Source organism: Cydia amplana, chromosome 1 (genome assembly GCF_948474715.1).
Source record: "Cydia amplana chromosome 1, ilCydAmpl1.1, whole genome shotgun sequence".
Taxonomy (NCBI): Eukaryota; Metazoa; Arthropoda; class Insecta; order Lepidoptera; family Tortricidae; genus Cydia; species Cydia amplana.
The window spans coordinates 23,676,888-23,695,910 of NC_086069.1; the positions used below are offsets into that span (position 1 = coordinate 23,676,888).

The 19,023-nt window shown below is 36.1% G+C and overlaps 2 protein-coding genes across 2 annotated transcripts in view; one reads left to right on the forward strand and one right to left on the reverse strand.

Moving 5' to 3' along the window:
- Window positions 1–3,753, reverse strand: part of LOC134649582 (lysosomal-trafficking regulator) — a 73,235-nt gene extending 69,482 nt beyond the window's left edge. Inside the window, exons 1-2 of the mRNA XM_063504437.1 lie at window positions 3,543–3,753; window positions 356–431 (exon numbers count right to left, since the gene is read on the reverse strand). Coding sequence (XP_063360507.1) covers window positions 356–421 — 66 coding nt within the window. The 5' untranslated portion in view covers window positions 422–431; window positions 3,543–3,753. The remainder of the gene's footprint in view (window positions 1–355; window positions 432–3,542) is intronic.
- A 352-nt stretch (window positions 3,754–4,105) lies between these two features.
- LOC134650731 (sphingosine-1-phosphate phosphatase 1-like) lies at window positions 4,106–12,701 on the forward strand. Its single transcript, XM_063505665.1, has 5 exons — window positions 4,106–4,594; window positions 5,458–5,611; window positions 7,015–7,111; window positions 10,280–10,452; window positions 12,211–12,701. The coding sequence occupies exons 1-5, from the start codon at window positions 4,177–4,179 to the stop codon at window positions 12,626–12,628; spliced, it is 1,260 nt and encodes a 419-aa protein (XP_063361735.1). The 5' UTR covers window positions 4,106–4,176; the 3' UTR covers window positions 12,629–12,701.
- The last annotated feature ends 6,322 nt before the right edge of the window (window positions 12,702–19,023 follow it).

Sequence of the window (19,023 nt, forward strand, 5' to 3'; positions counted from 1 at the left end):
CACCAGGCTGTAATCACGAACCGTGATAGCTAGACAATTGAAATTTTCACAGATGATGTATTTCTGTTGCCGCTATAACAACAAATACCTACTAAAAACAGAATAAAATAAATATTTAAGTTGTATGGAAGCCCCATACAACAAACGTGATTTTTTTGCCGTTTTTGCGTAATGGTACGGAACCCTTTGTGTGCGAGTCCGACTCGCACTAGGCCGGTTTTTTTTTTTACCTTAAATTCCGACGTTTCAGCTGAGTTGCACCAGCTGTGGCCACGGAAAGAAACGCGAAACGGGAAGAACGCGACAGTTGAAAGTGTTATACAATGCAACGAAGATGATGATTATAGTGGCTCACCTCATAAGTGCCGGTCTCCGCTTTGAAGAAGTGGTCCCAGTAAAGCTTCAGTGGTTCCTCGGCCATCGCCTTTCAACTATGACAATTACAAAGTCTATTAAATTAAGTAACACAGTTATTTTTTTATCTTTAACTTTATTTTATATTAGGTACCTAACTAGGAAAAACGAACTTTCTTAAGAATGTATTCTAGAGTCAGACCAAGATAACTCTGCATTGATTATGCAGAAATTTCGAAGGAAATCGCTGCAGGGTAATCTTGGTCTGACTATTTAGCTGACTCGACTTTCTGATCGTTAACCTTTCATATGTGTGGTCAAAAATCGTGGGTTCCTCGGTTCAGGTTGTGACGGCATCCTATCGGACGCTGCGCTAGCGATACCAGCAGCCACATGCGCATGGCTATCCTTTAGGTTTATAAAAATTTGCTTTATTTGGCAACTAAATCATAGAACAGTGTTATACGGCAGTGATCTCCCGAATGTTGCGTAGGTTGCGTAAGGTCTATAATATTTTCATAATGTCATAAGATCGCTTAATAGTTGGCATCATGGAATAGGTTCATGGTTGGCATATTCTTATGCCAGGCAGGCAAAATAACCTGTGTTTTTCTAAACACAGGTTATTTTGCCTGGCGTAAATGAAATAGTTTTTAAACTCATTAAATAGTATCTAAATTACGAGTAGGCACTCAAATCTATTACATATATGCCTATACACAAACATTACCCACCTCGCAGCTTACGACCAACCACACAATGTAATTAGAACTAAACGATCCGATAGGTATAGGTTAAACAAATGTTAACACACTCAACGCACTAGCACTAATTCGTTAATTCACAAAACTCTCTCGTAAACAACGCATCACCAAAACTTCCAAAACACGGAAACTAGTTTTAGTTTCTCTACGTACGACGGCCGAGCGTAAACTAAACGAACCCGCGAACAAAACTATTCAAATTATTTTACATTAAAACGTGTAGCGTTGTCTCTGACATTTGATCCGCGAAAAGCGGGACGGATAGTAGGACAACATCAGAATCAACCCTTGGGAAACCTTATCTATAATGCGGTCGGTCATTCATTATTTATTATAATTCGTTGCGTTAAACGAGTTTAGACTTTAAATTGGTAAGTTAAGGCGTATTTTGATTTGGAAGCGAAACTGCAGTTAGCTTACCGGACGTCTTGGTGGTTATCAGTATATTCAGTACCATCTTCGAAACATATAGATCACTCCTAAACCTTATTGTAACAGGGTAAGGTCTAGTATTGATTAGTTAAGTGTGTTGTCACAACACAGATAATAGGCATAAGTATACAATATTTACTCTGCGAATGCTAAGTACTAGTTGTATCATTGTATGTTGATGTTTTATAATGTTTCTGCTTATAAACATTATTAACGAGGGAAAGTTTTAATTGGCCATTAGATAAGCTTGAATAAAACATGAATTGACAAACCACATCTATTGGTACCTACTATACAGGTATTCTAGAAGTTCTAGAACATATGGAATCAAATCAAGCATGTAGAGTTGGTCATTCTGTTTCTGGATAACTAGAGCACAAAGTGGCATGTTATCATTGCTCTTGTTTGTTGTGAGTTTTTTTTTACTTTTCGTCGTTTTAAAATTTTTAGCAGTGAAATATATTTATAGAGGCACAGAGGAACTAATTATATTTTTTATACTTGTTATTAATTTTATATTTATTAGAATTAATTTAGATTAAGATACAACTTTGCTGGGGGTACAACTGAAAAAAGATTGAGGAGAACACTAGTTCTAAAAATTAGAATTACTTTACAATAGTATTATCTTTCTGTCTTTAAATAGAGAAAATTAATAATATTTGAAATCAGAAATCAAGGCAATACAATATAACTTAAAAGTTTTAAATTTACACAAAAACTTTTTAATTCTTAACTGTGTTGTGATCCAGCTAAAATGCATTATTTTTGTATATAACTGGCATTTGTCGTGGTAGGATGATGATTCATCTCCAAAAAATTTGAGGTTACCCTTTGCATGGCAAACTCTCGCAGCGGCAATGTCTATTAAAAATTTATTAACAGAAAGTTATAGGTAATTCCAACAACTCTAAAATGATGTATGCCACCTAAAGAGATAATTATAGGATAAACTAATTTGTAATCTCTATTACCAAAAAGTGCATTTTTAATGCCAACATTCCTTACAATATCTATGGTTAAGATTTATTTATATTTAAAGACACATCTTTTCTATCCATTTTCTATCGACTATTGTAAACTATTATCTTGAAAAATAAAAAGCTGTTAACAGACAATTTCTATGTGCCAGGTGCACAATCCGCACTTGACAGACTGATCAATGTCACCCGGCGGTTTACTATGAAACTTTCCATACAATAAAATTTAGCGAACTCTGTAACACTGACAAACAGTTTGTGAGTTTGGTGCAATCGACCCTAAATCTTATTGCACAGACATAAAGTCCACTAATAGCCAGTTAAGAATTGTTGGTAATCATTTCATGGATTTATTTGATTGCTTATACAGTATAGACTAAAATCCCATTCAGACAGTGCGAGAACTGCCGTCAGACTGTAGTTACCTGAGGTATTATGAATTTAACCACATCAATTATTGCATTGGAATATAAAAGATATAGGAAGAAAAAGAAAAAATTCCTACTGGAATGTATGTGTGTGACTCATGGCAAAGATATTTTTTCATATGCACTGGAGATGAAGGCCCAACTTTCTTAAAGTTCTCTCTCACAGGCATTTTTGCATTATTATTTTTTGTTATTTGTGTCTGAAGCAGAAAATTTGTGTGTATGTTGGCTTTTAACAGATTAAAATGACTCTTTCATCAAAATAATAAAGAATCATCTTCACTTCCCACTATAAGTCACTTAATAAAATATTAGAAAGGAATCAGAGTTATGCATGATATGTATTTTTGTTATTAATGTAATGACAAAAAATTATCAAATTGTGTATTAAAACAATATTATTTACGATTTTATACCCATCTATTATATCTTTTGTCTTACTACAGTTTCTAATATGTATCATGTTATTTTTTTTAAGTTATTGCTTTAAAGTGGTAGGTAGTTTCAACAAAGTAATGCCAGTAATTACAGCACCCGAAGTTGACGAACTTTATATGAATGTTATGTAGTAACAAGTAACTTACCTACTTTTACGCAGAGTACTGCAATCCAGGAGACTAAGATAATATACTTATTGACGAAGCCATACTCTTAACTAAATCCTACAACTAACTTTTAATAACTAACACTTATCACCCATGGCTTTAAAACAATGAAAGTAAGAAATAAAAGTATTTACAAGTATTTATTTGGTTATGTTTTAGAAAAAGAGGTAAACAAAAAACCCTCTCAACAGCTGAACTTATTTTGACATTTTTGACGTTTTCGAGTCGAGGTCCTTTACAAGGGCTACTTCAGACATGTGTTATAATCCCAACAGACGGGCGTACCGGTCCACAACTTTGGTCCGGTCACCACATTTCGTTCTCGCTTTCACTCATTAAATTTACAGCTCAGCTATTACCGCGAATACCGAAGTTCGCAAATTGCGGGTATCTTTCTCTGTCACTAATTATGCCTTGATAAAGATGCCCGCAATTTGCGAATATCTGGAAAGCCCTTATAGTTTTTTTAGCTGTTATCTGGCAATACTGAGGATTTAACGTCAAGTTGTCAATTTTGAGTTTTGACAGTGACAGTCCAAGGGTATCGAGGGATCGGGCGTGATAGATTCTAGAATATAATTTCTAAGTAATAGTTAATTTAAGTTTTCAAAGAATGTGGGACGACTTTATAGACTATTTAAAAGACCCTTTGTTGGTCATCAAAGTGCAGAACTTTTTTGGAGTTATATACAAGAACAGTGTTCGGGACAACGAAGGTAGTGGTGAAGTCATACATTCAGAGAGGTTGGAACGTGAGAAGGATAATGACAGTGATATAAGGCAGCACAAACGGGCGCTCAGCAACATCTCCAGCAGTTCTCAAACCTCATACGATACGGATACTTCCGGCGAGAGCGTGGAGGAGGTCGAGTGCCATATCAACAACAAGTTCTGGTACTGGCTATTTGTACTCGGTACTGCACTCGGGGATGAGATATTCTATGCTACATTTATACCCTTTTGGTTCTGGAATATTGATGGTGCGGTCGGCAGGAGAGTCATACTTGTCTGGACTGTTTGTATGTACCTAGGTAAATATAACTCTATTTTTAAAATATATCTCTTTAAAATAATGCTATTATGTAGGTATATTAAAAAAAATGTATTTATATCTTTTTTTTGGCTGTCTTTAGATATTTAAATTGCTGAGTAACAAATGTTATCCTTGGTGTTATGAGTCATACTTCAAATCTTATCACAAGTTAGACTTAGATACAAACTACTCAGAAGGTTACTGTTACAAATAAAATGAAATTCTTATCCTTATGCCAACACATTAAAGGTTATATTGGTTTGGTGTAATGTTTGAGTGTCTTTACACTAAACTTTATTCTTTAATCTCAGATATAATAATAGATTCTTCACAATGAATCATAATACTTTTTTATCATTTAGGATCGTAAAAATATTACATTTACATCTAACGTAAATCCCAAACATTTCCTGGCTTTCCTGGCCAAACAGTCAAACTAAAAAATTAAAAGATGTTTGGCTTGGTAATGTTGTAAAAGTTAATAGACATATTAAACCAAGTGGATATTGCTGAATATGCTTCTATTTAATACATAATTATGTTTTTTTTATAGAAAAGAATAAATAGTTTAATATGTATACTATAGTATAGTATAGGTTACTTTGTCTTTATCTTTTATCTTTATGCTAAGTGCAACTGAAATATCAATTGCAGTTGTTACCTATTTGGGTACTTATAAATGCACCCATAATTAATTCATCTATTCATGAGTTTTTTCTTAGAATACACAATTCAATATTTAAATTGTAAATTTACAATTTACATATTACACAATTTTAACTTAATCTATTCATTTTGTTTATTAGGTCAAAGACAATGCCTATACAAATAACACTCAAACAATTTTCTTTTCAATTCCAGGACAAGGTGTGAAAGACATAATCCGGTGGCCCCGGCCTGGATACCCGGTCAAGAAGCTGCAGACCAAATGGGCCATTGAGTATGGCATGCCATCTACACATGCAATGGTCGGAGTTTCAATTCCATTCTCCGTGCTGCTGTATACTATGGACAGGTGATTTGCTGTATAATAATATAGGGAAACTGCAATTCTGCATGCGTCCCATAGCCCCGTCCACACTCGTGCGTGAATCGCGACTTCGCACGGCGATTCACGCACATCGTCTGGAGGGGGCTCATGACACGGGCAAGGGCAGCATTGTGTACCCCCTACATCTCATTAAAGTGTCAAATAACAGATCAATACGAACATTTCACACTTATTCTCCGGATATATTGTAAGTGGTCAATATAATGTTATCTTCTGCGCCATAAGAGAATTTGAAAACCTATTACCATTCCATTAATAATGTGTGTGCTGTGATATAAGGTACATGAGACATTTGTAGAAAATACGGACAGACAGATCTTAATCGCGTAAAATTTAGTTTTAAATTCGCGTCCGATGTTTCGAGGGCGACGTTGTCCCCGTGGATTCGGAGAAGACTGGCTAAAGTTGACATCAACATCGTCTAGGCGCGCAAGTTATTCAAACTACTCGCACTTGGTCATGTTTATCAACTTTTGCGCACTAGGGATGTCATCGGATCGATATGCAACAGTCAAGATGTTCGATTTTACAACCTGCGATTAAGTCCCGTCGTTGTGAATAATAATGAGCAAATATCGTGAAATTTTAAATCAGTGTTCAGTCAGACAGATATGAGCTGTTATTGAAAAAACTTAGCAAACCTTTGTTAAATTTTGTCTGTCTGTAACAAACACTAATATCAAAATGAGAGATAGGGACAATTGATTATCAATGGCTAAATGGTAAACAGACATTTATGAATAATTACCTACGCAAGTGGTTCCCAAATTTGTCTGGGCTCCGACCCACCTAACGAAAATTGCCAAATTCGTGATCCACCTCTTGGCGTCTTAAAAAAGGGACATAACATATTTATTATTGGTTACCCTCAGATTCCCTATTAGTTTCACGGCCCACTCAATATTCGCTCGCGAACCATGGTTTGGGAAATGCTGACCCACGACATTAGAAATCACTAAGGTCAGGAATTGACCACCTAGATGTTCCTAGTCATCCGACTAGGGTGGATTTCGATGCACACTCAGGTACTTTTGCTATATGAAAACCCCAGGCGCCTTCTATAAATAGACCACCGTACCACCAGCTGATGTTTCATCCCCAAGTTTTTCTTCAAGGAAAGGGCTAAATGGGGCTATCTATTATTTTTAGATTTGCAACAGACTCTAAGAGGGAGCTAACGCAAGATTAGTTTTTAAATTGTACACGTTGTTATCAAGGGCAAATGCCAGGAAAAAAATCACACAGAATCTATATTTGCAAGGGCACACTTGAATCAAAACCTTAAAAAGTTAAAGGTAGCTCGATGGAAAAAGTGCTAACTATTTTGAACTTTTTATCTACTTTCAAATGTACTATTGTTGTTCTAGATACGAGTACCCGGTTCACTGGGGTGCCTTGATTGCCGTCTCGTGGTGTACACTTATCTGCGTCAGTCGCGTGTATCTTGGCATGCACAGCGTTCTGGTAAGTCGATTTATTCATCTAGAATTCTAGAGTATAGGAGTAGGTACGTGTACTCGGGTTTGGCATAGATTGCAACACATTACTTTGTTTTGTTACCATTTCCCCGTAAAAATTAAAGGCACAGGAAAACTTTTAGAAGTCTAAGATATAGATGCGACCAATTTAGCACAACCTTCAATTTTTTTGTAGATACCAAGTAAAAGCTACCGAAGGGCTGTATCAAAAAAACATTCCAACAGGCATGAATTCTTATCACTACGGCCCGGTTTGCTGTGATAAACAACAATGAATGACGAAATGATTGCTTATGGAATTTACTACGAACATTCCTACATAATAAGTAGCTTGTAACTTCGTAGTAAAACATTTTCCTTGTCTTTATTGCTTACGTTTACTTTTCCATGTTTAATTATTTTCCTCTTGATGTCGTTTAAAATTTTACCGTGAATTCTGATAAGGGTCAGGCGTTAGTAGGGATTGCTCCCGGTACTGAGTTTGTATGGCGAGAACCGGTAATTCCCGGAAATTCCAGGGAATTCCCGGTTCTCGCCATACAAACTTTGTACCGAGAGCAATCCCTAGGCGTTAGTCACTTAGAGTTGGGTGCACAAATTAGGGATTCACCACACTGAAGTTTAGAATAAGTTGACGCATCTCGTGCTGTTTAGGTACTTTTTTTACGTTGCGTAGTGAAACGTATGGTATGGGATGTTATTAGGTTCTTTATAGCGGGCGTCTACGATAATGTCACGTTTTACTGTCACGGTACTGCAGGGGACCTAAATGTATGATGTTTTAGTTGTAAGTAGTCAGTGGCATAGCGTGAACTAATCTAGCCGTGGGCGAAATCGCATCTGCGAGGCCCTTTTCTTTCACTGTGGCCGAAGGGGCTTCGCGCGGGGCCGCGGGGCAAAATGGTAACTATTGTCTTATATAACGATCATTCCATTTATAATTTAATAAATTCAATTGTAAAATAGGATTAAAATGTAATACATAAAAAATATATAATAAACTTTAATGACATCACAGTTTCTTACAATTTGTACTTAGGCTAGCAAAAAAATTAAAAAAATCTTAACAATCAACAACTTCAAGTAACTTAAGTAATTTTCCTTTTTTTTGTTGAACATTGTATTTATACCTAAAAAAAACATTTAAAAAAAAATCTAAAGACAGAATAAGGCACTAATCAGTCCTGAAGTTGGTACTTATTTTAAAGGATTTTCCTCTATCAGCCATGTATAATATAATTACCACCACCAAATAATATAAAATAAAAATATATAAATAAATAAATAATAATATATTATAATTGCAACCACTGTACTATACTTTTCTCAATAAATTATTTGTATTTGTATTTGTAATTATTTATGTGGCGAGGTCTCTCAGACACTATAGAAACATTCATATTTTTGTGAGGTGACGTCTGACAGACACCATAATTACTATGAACAAGTACATATTTTTATGAGGTGAGGTCTGTCAGATAGTGATTGCAAATATTCGAAACTTTCAGGTATTCGAATATTCGACCTTTTGACCTTTTTGAAAATCTTCTAAGGGGCTTGAGAAGGATTATATCGAGAACAATTTTATTCAGTTAGGGGCTTGAAACTTCGTAGGTTGTGAAATACAAGTCTCATGCGTTGTATAATATTAATAATTAACAAATGATTAACCGTCCTACTGCAATCTTTTGCTGTATAATGTTCTAAGCTAATGTAGAATATATAACCACCAATATACAAATCCACGCGTACGAAGTCGCGGGCAACAGCTAGTAAGTTGATATGTTTGAGGGTCACGTCATTCTGGACTACAACCTCTAGTTATTAAACAGTATGACTGTATGTAAGATATAATGGATTTAGGCCACTTTTGCTCTCAATATACATGCGTATTTGTTTAACGACTAGTACTAATTATTTCTACAAACAAACGTAGGTACTCGTATATGTACTCGTTAATTTATCTACACTTATGTAAACAGGCATGTCAGTTTCTAAGCAGCCCAAGCAGACATCGTATTCATATCATTTTAGGGCGTAAAGCTCTAACAATAAGTACTATAATCGCATAAATAATAGGCTATACCTCTCTAGTTTAGTACAGTCCTGGGTTTCCCTAGTTTATCAGTTGAATCACCGCAAAGGATTTTCCTAATGCTGATTCAGTTTTTGAAAAACAATTTTTCAATACTAGTTGACTAGTGACATACATCATTTTGGAAGTAAACGTGTTTCTCCACGTGTTCATTGTTATATTAAATATGTATTTTATAACAGTATTGTTGTGACTAAATTAACCTACGAGATAATTTTATACTAGGTACTATTCAGGGATATTACCAGGAAAAATAAATATACAAAAACAAAAACAAACAAATACGTTTTTGTATACAAAAACGGGTAATATTAATATGTATATTGTCATACCTAATTACCTAGGTACTAGCCTGATGCGCTAATATGACTATAATTATGACTCTTCATACTCATGAAATGTTCATAATTATAAATAATAATATATTATATACCTCTTTTGCACTTAACATTGGATTAGCCAAAATGAAAGATAAGTAATACAAACGGCCCTACCTACAAAAAGTAGGTTTATGTAGGTAGGTAGGTGCCTACAGTTAAACACCGACGGCATGACATGACTTCAATAGAAAGGTTCTTGTCCTATCCATTCCACGAAATGGGTGTGATCTGTGATGTCGTCACTTAGTAGCACGTGCACCTTTAATGATTCTAGCCTAAGCGTAAATACGTGTCACTATGCAAATAAAATACCTAAGTTTTAGAGGGACTGTCTAGCGGTCAGGGAATTTTACAAATAATACGAGTACCTATGAGTGTTAGCTGTTTTTTCCTTGGGTTTTGTTAGGATTTAATTATTGTTATTCACATGGGAAACTTTTTGCAACGGAAAACACTACGGGCTACGGAGTAACTAGTAACTCAATCGAAGAAATTATTTTAGACTATAGAACACTAAAAGCGCAGTTTGTAGCAGTAGCGCATTTTCTATTGGTCTAGAAAGAAACAAATGAACTATAACTATAGTAATGATAAAGTGTTTGTGTACGATGTCGATGATTGATCCACGATGATTGTGTCGTCGATAGCTTAAATGTAACCAGCCCCATCTCTTTTGCAGGACATAGCAGCGGGCCTGCTCATGGCTTCAGGACTGCTAGTGCTCCTGATACCTATGGTGGACGCGCTGGACGACTGGCTGCTCACGCACTGGCTGTCCCCTGCGGTGGTGCTGGCCGTCTCTGTGCTGGTCATCGTGTACCACCCCAACGCGGACAAGTGGACGCCCACCAGGTGAGGAACCGTACTGGTGCCGCTGAACGACTGGCTGCCTCTGCGGTCGCGCTGGTCATGTCCGTGCTGGTCATAGTGTACCACCCCAACTTGGGCAAGTGGACGTTGTTGACGCACGGGATAACGATGACGGCCGGTATCAACGGTACGATATATATTGACAAGTACAATTTTACAGCGAGGCGGACTTTGACGGGGAGTAAGATTGGAATTGGACTATTAAACCTATTAAAAAAATGGGACAGTCTGACACAAGTCGTCCTGTTCTAGTGTGATAGTAGCGCAAATTAGCCTTCGTATTGTGGGCACCAGACGACGCTATATATAACTGATATTTACATAGAAAAATTCCATGCTACTATTATTGCTCATCGCGCAAATAAAGGTCCTTAACGGGGTTCCAACCAGTGACCTTCATAGGCAGGGTGAGACTAGTGAGTCACTAACAAGTAGGCTACCGAACGAAGCCGTTAAATTAACTATAACCGAGTCTTACATTTTTATTATCGTTAAAATATTTGATAAATTATTATAAACTAAATATATTAGTAACTAAAACTTGGTTAGGTTAGGTTAAGTTAGATGGTTAGTTGATTGACCCATCAATTATAAATGGGTCAATCAACTATTTTTTGTTGTTATTCTGTCCCATCAGCGAGGAGACAATAGTAGCATAAATTGTTAAAAGAACTGCTGTACCATATTACTAAATACTAACGTATGCGGTTTTTGTGATTGTAATTGTTTTTATGTCGTTCTAATAGTTACGGCATACTTGGCAGTACAAGTTCTCAAACATGTTTTTTTGCAACGGTGTCAATATTCGAAATACTGTTAAAATGTCAAATCGGTTGAAGCTGACCCCATGTCATGACAACTGAAACAATGGAAATGAAAAAAATGTCGGTTATCACGAGTCCAAGGACGTGAAAACAGGGTTTCCCTCCATACTTAAAATGTACACATTATTATTAGGGTCAATGTATGTTTTTCCAAATTGAGTTTTATGTACACGTGACAAGACGAGCATTGCCTCATTTCGTTTATCAGAAATTACTTCAACCATATTATTTTAAAGTTAGGGTTTCTCCCGAGGCCAAGGCGTGCCATTAACCTGTCATGTTATTGTGTCATGTTTATTACCCTTTGACGGGTAGCGGCAAGATACTCGAAATGGTTAGAAGATAAATACTTCTATAGTGTAAAAATTACAATTTGGCCTTAATAACAGGATATGGGCTTACTACTCGTGCCAGTTAGTAAATTCAATGTTCATAAAAGATGGAACTAAAGTTTAATTGAATAGATATTATGATACGTTTCATGATGTCACTGCCATTTCAAAGAAAATATCGATTGCTTTAATGCATTTTCCTCTGATTTAGTACGTACTGTGTGTCATTATTTTCAAAGGATTTTGTTGTATACTCGTAATTACCAGCGTTTTTGTCTTACTAGTTTATTTATAAGTCTGAATCACACTATGATCTCATGTAGAAACTTGTTCAAGCTCCCCGTTTTACGCCCTAAGAATACAATACTCTGCCGTACCCGCAACGTGATTTTCCCCTGATCATAGTGCCCCCGCCAAGTCGCGCAAAACAATACAATATTCACTGTGGGGAAAATCACTACGTACCTATGCCGTAACAGTCAAGATTATACACCTGTATTTATTACCTTTATCTCTTTATAAAAGGGGACTAAGCTACTAATAACAGTAATAACCACCCCTGACTAGTTTTCCACGGTTTCCAGAGGCGACACGACCATGATCGTGAGCGTGTGCGCGGGCATCCTCACGGGCTCCTGGACCAACTACCAGCTCGGCAACATGGCGCCCGCCTCCACCCCTCCCCCCTACACCATCATCTGGCCCTCCATCGACATGCTCGGCAACACCATCCTCAGAACCATCCTCGGCTTCTGCGGCGTGCTAGCCACCAGGGCCATAGGTAAATCAGTCTCTTATGCATTCATCTGCGCTTTACTAGGAAAGGATAAAAACGAATTAAGAAACTCGGAGAACAGTCTAGATAATAAAAATAAAATAATCGTAGAATTATGCTACAAGTACTTCACGTATGGCATGATAGGTTTTAACACGGTCTTCGTTTTCCCGAATGTGTTCTACTTGCTTAGAATTAATAGGCCGACGTATTATACTGAGATTTGATACTAGTCGTTTCTTTTATTTCCGACATTCCATTTGAGGCCTTTAAATCGGGGTTTTCCGTGTTCATATTATAGTTTGGTTTAATAATTTCAATCAGCGATTTGTGTCCGGAGCAAAGTACCTCAAAACACCCCTTTTTTGATGTAATAGTGTTAGAAAATTTGTCGCAAAGAGATAGAAGGAGTCTTTCAGCCACTTTCTGGTAACATGGTTGATTGGGCTCACTAATAGTGTTGTGTTAGTTGTTTACTTTAGATATCATCAATTTTGTAATGTGCTTACTTTATACCTAAAGTTAAAGTAGGTAATTTGTAATGTGGGTCATTAGTTCTATATTTAAATTGTTTTTTTCCTATGTTGGTCTTGAACAGGAGAACAAATATTAGATGGAATCATTTGCTACCTTACTTGGAGGATATAATCAAACGGAGACGCCATGTCTGTAATTTTCTGTACAAAACAGTCTGCCGATTTTTGCGGGGGAGGGGAACGTCAAATGTATGCGTAACGTAAAAATAGCCATGTCAGATAAACGTCAGTCCATACATTGTGTATGACCGTTGGCCGCCTATTTTCGACAGAGGGGAAAGCATGTTAATGGCTACTCCCTTTAGTTGTATCCTCCAAGCTACCTTATGTTTAAAGGAAAAAGTTTAATAATGTTTTCTGACCAAAACCTCAAATAAAACCTGTCTTCTGTTAGAAAAGCTGTAGTTTTTTAGTCAATTATACCCCGATGTTCGTTCTCCAAGAATTATTTATTACATTAATGATTGTTTAGGAAAACCTCGGTTAGTTAGAAACGGCGGTCACTGGTAAGCTCGTTGTGTTGCGACGGTCACCAGGTTTTTACACCGTGAAAAACTGTGAATTAGGTACCTTATGAGGAAAAAACAAAACTATTAAGAAAAATCGTAATATTTTATTACATTTCGACGAAATTTATTATTAGAGAAAAGATGAGATAAGAAACACCTACAGTCAATTTTTAAAATAGATAAGAAATATTACTTTGATTTATCTGGTAGTTCTCTGATTTGTAGGTACCTTTATATACTATTTCATAGGTCAAACATTGGTACGGTCTACATTAAATAAATAGCAATTTCCAAAAATATGTATTAGCTAAATTAAGATCGCGCTAGCTAGACGTTGCCTAAATGTGAACTATAGTGGGCTCATCATGCTAAAATCAAAGTGTAGCGCAACGATAAATGTATTTATTATTATTATGCACATGTTTTTACCCCGACCGTGGCAAACAATCGTGCGGCCCGTTTAATCATAAGCGGTGTCTTCTATTCGAAGTCGAGTGTAGAGAGTAAGCGGTAGCGCTCTCGCGCTCGTTATGTATTTGAACACCGTAGGTATCCATAACTTTAATGATACCTCCCGTCAGTGAATTTAACATGTGACTGACATTCTATTACTATATCGACTAACTACGTCAAATTCCTGCACTGCACCTTATTCATTTAAGTAGGTACGCAAATATTATTATGAAACCGAAATTGTTCTATAGTTATATGATACCTACCTACCTTAATAGTATTAGTAATTTTACACAAATTAAAATTAGTAATAATTAGTAGTAATTTGGATTGTTATAGAAAATTGTTATTTTTTTATCGCCTAAGTCGTCGGTGCCTTGATACATTATTTGCTGGAGGTAAGTATGTATAATTTTGGTTGTATTTTTTTATATATTTAGGGCTGAATGTCAAACCAATAGGTGTGCAAAACGGAATTGTCCGTTTTTTCGCTCAAGAGGTGGTTACCTACAGTATATCTCTTGTTATTGTGACAAAACGTAAACTTACTTGCGTATAAATTGATTTTTGTTACCTTACATGTAAAAAAAGTGTTGCATATTGAATCCGCCTCTCATGTTTTGTTAAAATGACGTTCGAAAATTTCCAAATATTATAAACAACAATTAATTAAGCACATGCCTTTGTGTATAATCTGAACATTTTTACTATGTACCCTAAAGTACTAATTTGAGTGTTCATAAGGCATTAGTGTATATGTATTTTTTTAAATATTCTAAAAATCATCACAAATAAATTGAATAAATGGGCAAACGGTCGGCATCAAAATTATAGGGTAAACTACTCAATGATTTGCCCTTAGAAGTTCAGTCATATGGCCTCTATTTTTGTAGGAAAATCACCACTGTTGCATATAAGGTTGAAGGTACCAATTAATGGAGAGGGACCAACATTAGTATAGTTTACCCTATTTGAGTTAGGTATATTTTATTTACATATATATATGATTTGAACATTATAATTATTTGCGCATTGATTAGACGTCTTTGCATCGAAGCGTAACCGCACCGCACAATACATTGTTATGCCTATTATGTACCTGATAAGGTTTAATGTTCGATTGCACTCGCAATTCAAATATGTACCTACAATGAACAATAATATTATGATTATGAGTGTCAAGAGTTCGAGATTCCGAAAATAAACTGAATTGTTCTAAGTATTTCGTGGTTTCATTCCTACTACCTCTTAGTTTAAGAGCCTCGTCGTGTTCATCTTTCTGGCGTGAATTTTACAATGCTAGTCCCATCTAGTTCAGTCCCGGCTAGTTCACGGATGCGGTGGTTGCACTTTGTCATTTGTCGCTCTTGCACTGACATAACAGCACACACGACGACGGACGATAAAACACAACCGTGTTGGGCTCCTGAGACTGCGTGTCATAATCTGCTGGCTGCACAGTGCAGCGACAAACGGGATAACACGACGTGGCAACGATATAAATTACCTACATCTATGATAGCACTGTCATTTGTCCTGTATAAGTAGTTAACGTCTTATTTGTGTTTCTGTTGTAGAATCGACTAGGAGGTTCATGTAGGAGTAGGAGTACATGCACGACTGCACGTGCACAACATTAAAAATTGTGTCATCATTGTTTTTGTAAGTGCGTATACTTATTAAACAGCGATAAGACCGTCTGTTGTATACCAATGTGTAGGTATACTTTTTAATCTCTTGTGCTTTTATTTAAGCCATTCTCTAATAACAGTAATAACTTAACAAAATGGGATGTCTCTATCTCTATGTGTAGATCAATTAGATTGTCAGATATTTTTGACGCGTTGTTTCATCCGCTAAGTACTTACTATTAAGTACTACTACTATATTTACCTAAATAGGTCATCCGGCATTGTGGCAACATCGTAGGCCACAGTGGGCAACATCCTGCCCTAGTAGCACGGTCGCATTTTTATTGTTTGTCACTATGCCTGTCACGTTCTAACAAGTATGTAAGTGCGAAAGTGACGGGCATAGTGATAGTAGATAAAAATGGACCGTGCTGAGCCCGCTGTACAGTCAAGTGTAAAAATATAGGTACACACATCATACTCAAAAATATGTCCCATAGTTCTTATGTCAGCGAATTAAGAACTGTGTGACATATTTTTGAGAAGTTATATGCACCCATATTTTTACCTATGTAACTCGATTTCATTGTTAGGTTCGTGCTCTCAAGGATTCTATTGTTTAGCCTAGTTTATTTACTAGTCTAATGAATGGTTTTCCATTGATAATAACTTAAGTAATTTTCACATGAAGTCAATTAACATTAATTAAGAATTACTAACTGTTTGACACGCGATTATGGTGTAAATTTCTATGGACATAACATACCACTTAAGGCAATTTACCAGGCTCTGATCTTGTTTAGGTAAGTAGTAAGTAGGTACTTGACATATTTATGTTGATTGTATTAACAATCAGTAACCAAGAATTCAACCAATCCGTAATTCCTCCTATATCTTACTTTTCTAGCAATCGAGTTAGTAAAATGATGGTTTTAAGTTATAGCACAGAATAAATAATAGTACTAAGTACAGAAGACTCACTCTCTAACAAAACGCGTCTGTTACGATCAGCGATCAGCACAGATATGGCCGCTAGGTGGCGACAGCGCCACGCGCGGCTTATGGCTTTCCCCAAAATTGGGACCGAACGGATGTACTTTTAGCTACCTGTAGCAAAGCGACGAGATCGCGGAGTGAGACACGCCTGGTTATAGACCTATTAGGGATTACGGCCTGATTGAGACTTAATAGACCGTCCAAAACAGCATTATTTATTTTGTCTAAAAATAAAACAATAAATTGTCATAAATACCATATATTTATTTGTTTGATTATATACAGATAAAAACTATTTTTGAATACATATACATTTACAATACAAAAATAGACACATTTATAAACAAATAGGTACCTACAGGACATCAATTACATTTGAAGGCAGACGGTCATCAAAGAGATCTCGAACAAGGTGCTCGCAAATATTTAAACACGACTGGCAAAGCGTTCCAGTATTTTTGAGCACTACTTAAAGGCTTTGTCACACAGGCGCGTTTTCCGGGCGGCGCGTGAGTGGGGCGCGCCGCTTTTACATATAAAACGCTCACGCCCCGCCCGGAAAACGCGCCTGTGTGACGAAGCCTTAATTGTTCCTATTTATTAGTTGTTGGCTGTACTTCGAGGTCCTCTTGGAGTCTTAAATCTTATTAAACAAGGCTATTGTCTACATACATATTTGTATGCAGGGGTGCTAAACTAATAGTTTTGCTGCCTGTACCAACACCTGCATGACTGTGGAGCTAAATATTTTTGATTGTTTGTAGGACCTTCGTAAGGTACCATGGCACATAGTGGCACTTAAAACTTGTTATTTATCTCAGATCTACTTCATTATAAACAGTAAACAAATATCCAACAGGTAGTAAGAAAACTTTGGGCCCAGAATGTTATAATTATAACTTTGCCTTAGATTGCTCTTTTGCAGCTTATTATTTTGCCAGAAACCCTTTCTGTTAAAATGTGTGCACTACAAATTGATCTTTGTAGATAAAACGAACGCTATCATATTATATATGCTCTAGATGAAACCTATTGCGACACACGCTGGGTATATTTCGTCAGTTGACAAGCAAAACTCACTAAGTACCACCACAAGTTCATAAATATGGTTTATTCATAGCCATAGTGAACCATATTAGTACGAAAAGAAGGTTGATTTGGGTTTAAATATTTTTTAATAATTAGTGAGTTTTGCATGTCTCCTGACGATTTGTGGGCTGGGCGAACATAGGAACATTTAATTCCAAAGTGCAGCGTACTGCTCCATATCTTTGTTATGGTTACTAACAAGTTATTGATTAATTTCAAAGTTCGTAGCTCAGACGCGACATACTATGTAACTTCCACTAAATAGGTATATAATTAGGTAGGTCCTTTATCTGATCAGTTGGCAAGTATCTCAATTTAATTTGTGCACCATATAGAGTAAGTATTTTAATTACTTTTAGTTTAAATTATGTTGGCCAGCCCTGCTTGCAGACAAACGAAAATCTCTTTTATTGTTTTAAAAATAGGTATTCATTTATCACATATTTCGCATACAATTACATTTTTTACACAAAATGCAACGATGTTTTTATGTGATTTACCTACTAAATAGTCCTTAGATTTTATTAGAATATCGGTCGACGTTTTCCATCTCTCTTTCCTCCTCCAACAACCGACAAAATAGAACCGTTTAATTAAGAACAACAATAAATAATAATTCGAATCAATGAATGTGTAGCTGTGAAGCCAACGGCCATATAGTACTGTGTACTTATTAAAGTAGGTAGGTTTTATTTTTACTTATGGCAGTATTATAAATTCATAACACAACTATATTGATCCAGACACTTTATACGGTTGATCTAAATTATAATTGAATGTTAAATTCATGCGATCAACTGACGTCGTCGCGCGCATAGCCCTTGTACGCAGCGTAGACATTTTTATAGCCGCGGTGAACTTATCAATGTAATTGTGCCACAAGTGTTTGATGTGCTAAGTAATGAAACTAATGAGTAATGAACATTGATTCAGAGCGGCAGTTTCAGAAGTGATAATTGTTTGTGTTGTTCCAAAACACTGAATTGGCTTTCGCTAATGCTGATTAGTACGGTTGCTGTGTTACTGGGGCAAGCCAATGGCACGTCCTTGATGGCTATCTGTAAATTATGTAGATTAACCGAGCGAGTTTTTTAAAAATATTTAATGAATTTAACATCATAGCTCGAAAAATATTTATTATTGACAGTATTTTATTTCACGTATAAATATTTTTGCAGTCAAAATCGCAACGGACTTAGTGTAAATTGAAGAACTTAAACATTTGAAATGCTCGTAGTTAAAATATGCTTTCGAGTTATGATTGTTAGGGACTTTCACTTCTGAAACTATACAAGGTGTTTAAACTTATGTTATTGTCGCAATGACTGTGGGTGTGCTGTGCACCTGCCCGCTCACGAACCAACATCCAAACATCAAATATTTTTATATATGTGTAGCTGTGGGGTGA

Bases quoted from the DNA above. Each gene is read 5' to 3' on its own strand.
- LOC134650731 (XM_063505665.1), top strand. From the start codon at position 4,177: ATGTGGGACGACTTTATAGACTATTTAAAAGACCCTTTGTTGGTCATC. The intron at 4,595-5,457 runs GTAAATATAACT...TTTCAATTCCAG, and splicing joins GACTGTTTGTATGTACCTAG to GACAAGGTGTGAAAGACATA. The intron at 5,612-7,014 runs GTGATTTGCTGT...TTGTTGTTCTAG, and splicing joins CTGCTGTATACTATGGACAG to ATACGAGTACCCGGTTCACT.